At 36.6% G+C, this 4,506-nt stretch overlaps 1 protein-coding gene across 1 annotated transcript; it reads left to right on the top strand.

The window, feature by feature from the left end:
- The first annotated feature begins 1,598 nt into the window (after window positions 1-1,598).
- On the top strand, window positions 1,599-3,640 carry LOC113057562 (gastrula zinc finger protein XlCGF57.1-like). The gene is made up of 2 exons (XM_026224982.1): window positions 1,599-2,085; window positions 3,633-3,640. Exons 1-2 carry the CDS (start codon window positions 1,599-1,601, stop codon window positions 3,638-3,640), a joined length of 495 nt encoding a protein of 164 aa, XP_026080767.1.
- The last annotated feature ends 866 nt before the right edge of the window (window positions 3,641-4,506 follow it).

Genomic DNA, 4,506 nt, shown 5'->3' with positions numbered 1-4,506 from the left:
TAAAATTCCAATCATGGATGATAACTGAATATGCTTTAATTTGTTTTTGAATGAGCTAGGATAATTTTTCTTGTAACCCTCCCAAACAACATGTGGTGATGTAGGTTCTGTTTGACAATTTCTGAACCAGAGACTCAACTATTTTCTGCAACTCTCCAGCTGTGACCTTTGGAGACTCTTTAGCTACATAAACTCTCCTTCTCACCGCACATCAGGATGATATAGACACACGGCAGGCAGTTTTGTATCATTTTCTGTTGGTGGGAAATTCTTAATTATTGGCCTGATGGTGGAAATGGGAATGTTTACAGATCTAGTTCTTTTCTTAAAGCCACTTCACCGATTTGTGAAGCCCCAATATCTTTTGCTGCACATCATAAATATTTTCTCTGGTTTTTCTGATTGTGATGGATGATTAAGGGAATTTGGGCTTTATCTTCCCTCCTCTTTATATTTCTGTGAAAAAGGAAGCCAGAGCTGGATGATTTCATGTTTATATTCATGCTAGAGTGCTCAAAATTGTGAATATGAATAGGAATATACTTCAGAGACATTTTACTCATAAGAATTTCTAGGGGTGCCAATAATAGTGTCCAACGAGTATTTGAGAAAAACATTAATTTCATAATGATATTTCCCCTCCGTTTTAAATTCTTATTATCCAATGAAAGGATACATTCTTGTGAATTTTTTAAATAACAAATCAAAAGGATTAACAATGCAGATGAATTTTCACAGCCTTTTTTGATCATATTTGCCAAGGGTGCCAATATTTGTGGGCATGACTGTAACTTTGATCATCTAGCCCTCTATTAAATAGGCCCTCTATTTTTATTTTATTCATTTATTTATTTATTTATTTTGTATGATGTGTATGGAATCTGTCTATATTCAGAACATTGTAAAATGAGAATCATCTTGGTTTACATAGAAAATATAATACTAACACGCCTGAACATAAATAGCAATAATGGAATCAGTTCATGGAGTCAAGCAAGAAATAATTTGTATTTAAGCTTTCCCTCATTTCTTATTTGAAACCCTGATTTCAGGTTTATTTATTTATTTATTTATTTTCTTAATCTTCATTTAAAGATTAGACACCAATGTGTATGTTTTTTTTATTTTATTTTTAAGATAAGCAGAGACCAGAGAAAAGGAAAACTGGTACACAAATTGGTAGTGGTCAGATGAACAACACAAACAATTCTGATAATAAAATAACTCCCTCTCCAAGTGAATATTGTGGTCTGGTTTGTTGAAACACCTAATAGCAGAGGAAGAGATATGCACTGAGTTGTGAGTTTCTGTGCTGTGGTGGGGCTTAAACCCTGACACCTCTTTTAGTAGTTTAGCGGGTATGATATCCAGCATACATGTTGGCTTCTGTTTTCAATCCTTTCATGTTTGTTACTTTGTGTCATTAAACTGAGGTTAACTTGTATTTGCTTCGTTCTGTCCTAGATCTGGTAGCGTTGAAAGAGGAGAGGGCAGTACTCAATGAAATGAAAGAGGAAGACCATGATTTCGTAACTGAAGAAAAGTCTTTTAGTTGCTCACATTCTGAAAATACTTCCTCACAAAATATAGCTCAAATGATGGGGACCCTTAATTCCCACACAAGAGAAGCATCTGGAGAGAAGCCTTTCACATGCCATTATTGTGGAAAGAGTTTTTGTCATAAAGGCAGTCTCAAAACTCACATGAGAATTCACACCGGAGAGAAGCCTTACTCATGCCCGCTGTGCAGAAAGAATTTCACATATAAACCAACCTTTAATGCTCATATGAGAAGTCACACTGGAGAGAAGCCTTACATCTGCAAACTGTGTGAGAAGAGCTTCTCACAAAAGGGAAATCTAAAGTATCACATGAGAGTTCACACTGGAGAAAAGCCTTACTCATGCCCTCAATGCGGAATTAATTTTACGTATAAGGAGTCCTTTGTTATCCACTTGAGAGTGCACACTGGAGACAACCTTTACACCTGCAAACTGTGTGGAAAAAGCTTCTCACAAAAAGGAAATCTGAAGTATCACATGAGAATCAACACTGGAAAGAAGCCGTTCACATGTGATCAGTGTGGTAAGAGTTTCAGATACAAAGTGACCTTAAATAAGCATACCAGGATTCACTCAAGAGAGAACTGTCCTGTATGTCATCAATGTGGAAAGAGTTTCTCCGACAAGAAAGACCTTAAGAATCATGTAATAACTCACATCGGGGAGAAGCCTTTCATGTGCCACCACTGTGGAAAGAGTTTCACACGTAAAGGAAATCTCAAGACTCACAGGATAATTCACACGGGAGAAAGGCCCTTCATATGCCATCACTGTGGAAAGAGTTTCAGATTTAAAGGAAATCTTCAGACTCACTTGAGGCTTCACACCGGAGAGAGGCCTTACATGTGTGAGGGGGGTTTCACAAATCAAAAAGACCTGAAATGTCATTTTCAAACTCATTCTGGAAAGAAACTGCAGTGTTTAGAGTGTGGGAAGATGTTTAGGAAATGGAGCAGTTTCAAAAGTCATCTGCGCATCCACTCTGGGGGAAGGCGATTGAATTGTGATCAGTGTAATAAAAAGTTTATTTTCCCATTACACTTACAGATACATATGAAAAGTCATGCAGATGTGAGACTCTACTTGTGTTATTTGTGTGGAAAGCGTTTTAAGTGATTAAGCAAGTTTAAATTGCACCAGAAAGCAAGTCTCTGTGTGAAATCAAGGCTGTGTTTACGCCAAAGCTGAATGTAGTCTAAATGCCGATTTTCTTCTCAGATATTATTTTGTTCACAGGACCTTTTAACTGTGGCCCATATCAGATACCATCTTAACAGGTGACACTGCACCATGTGTTTTATTCTGTATCCTGTCCTTTTGTTGTGTCACATACATATGAACGCTTGTTGTCCCACCTGATCATTTCCTTTGCTATAGTTTCAAACATTTGAAACATTGCTGTAGACAGTAGTCTCTAATTTCATTTTTATGAAGTCGTTTCTTTAATATTTGATTCAGAAAAATATTAGAAAAGCCTTGTCTTTCTGTGTAGTGCCACAGTTGCTATGTTTACATGCAATCTGTTTATAATCAGACTGATTGCTGAATCAGACTCAACTGGAAAGCCTTCATTCAATTCGATTGAGTTTGACTGATTATTTATTTATTTATATATTTCAACCGTTATTTGGATGGGAACATACAACAAAGAATATTGTTTACGTATAGCGAATCAATTCACTCTTTCTCTGCCCAAACGAACTAACTTTCTTTTCACCTCAAGTGGCTAATTAGGGAATTGCATGTCCAGAATTAACCTTCTTTTTGTAATAACTTTCTTCAACAGGTAGATAGAGACATAAGACAAGTGTCAATTAATAGAAGAGGACAGTGGACATTTTTCACAACCTTTCTTTTTACCTAGTGGCTGACTAGGGATTTGCATGTCCAAAATTAACTTTCTTTCTGTAATAACTTTCTTTACCAAGAAGAAATAGATATGAAACCAATGTCAATCAAGAGAAGGGGACAGTGGAGATTTTTCACAACCTCTGTTATTACCCCAAGTGCCTGATTAGGAAATTGTATCACCAAAATTTACGTTCTATTTGTAATAACTTTCTTCATCAGGAAGATAGAGACATGAAACTAGTGTCCATCAATTGAGGAAGAAAGTGGGCACTTTTCACGACATTTCTTTTTACACTTACTGGTAGACAATGGAATTGTGCGTACAAACTTCATTTTTGGGCCAACTAACTCTTTAAACATTTTTTTTAATTTTTAACTGGACTGCACCCTAGATATTGATTGAAAATGTTCTGATTCTTAGTTCAATGGGAAATGAAATCCATTTCTTACCATTTACAAACCTGGAAGAAATTATATTCAAGGATGCAGACTCCCAGAGGTATTTCACATTAACTTTCCCAGTATACAGTACTCAGCTTGATCAGGTATCTCGCTCACTGTAAAAGGTAACAACATTTTTTTGTCCCTTACCATAAAAATAAATATTTTCAGAATAGCTTTTATGTATATGTTGTCTTACCTCCTGGCATGCTAAACACTTCCTTTGTATGAAGATCCATAATAACCACAGGAGGATGAGAGTCACAATTGCTACATGAATATTTTGTGTCATGTTGCACCAATACTTCAAAATGTCTGTGACTTATTCTTAGCTTTTGCTGTGATCAGGATGTGGTCACTTAGAGGCAAATTATAACAGCATTCAGTGCAAAACTTCTCTGGTGACACAATGTGTTTTGGTGGGGGAGGATCAAACTCTCCCTTGCAAAGATTTTCAGGAAGGTTTGATGGTGTCACGGATGAGACAGGAGGCAGACAAGATGGTCAGTTTAATAGTTTTATGTACAGAATGCTCCGAACCAGACAGGGAATATGAGAATGAGAGCGATATGGACCAATGTCGACTTAACTGAACAGTCTCTGATCACAAGAAGTGGATGAGGGATCACAGAAGGAGGACTGAAGGCAGATG

The sequence above is a fragment of the Carassius auratus genome, chromosome 38, assembly GCF_003368295.1.
Source record: "Carassius auratus strain Wakin chromosome 38, ASM336829v1, whole genome shotgun sequence".
NCBI lineage: Eukaryota > Metazoa > Chordata > Actinopteri > Cypriniformes > Cyprinidae > Carassius > Carassius auratus.
The sequence above is the reverse complement of the archived record's forward strand: the minus strand, read 5'-3'. Positions and strand labels throughout refer to the sequence as shown.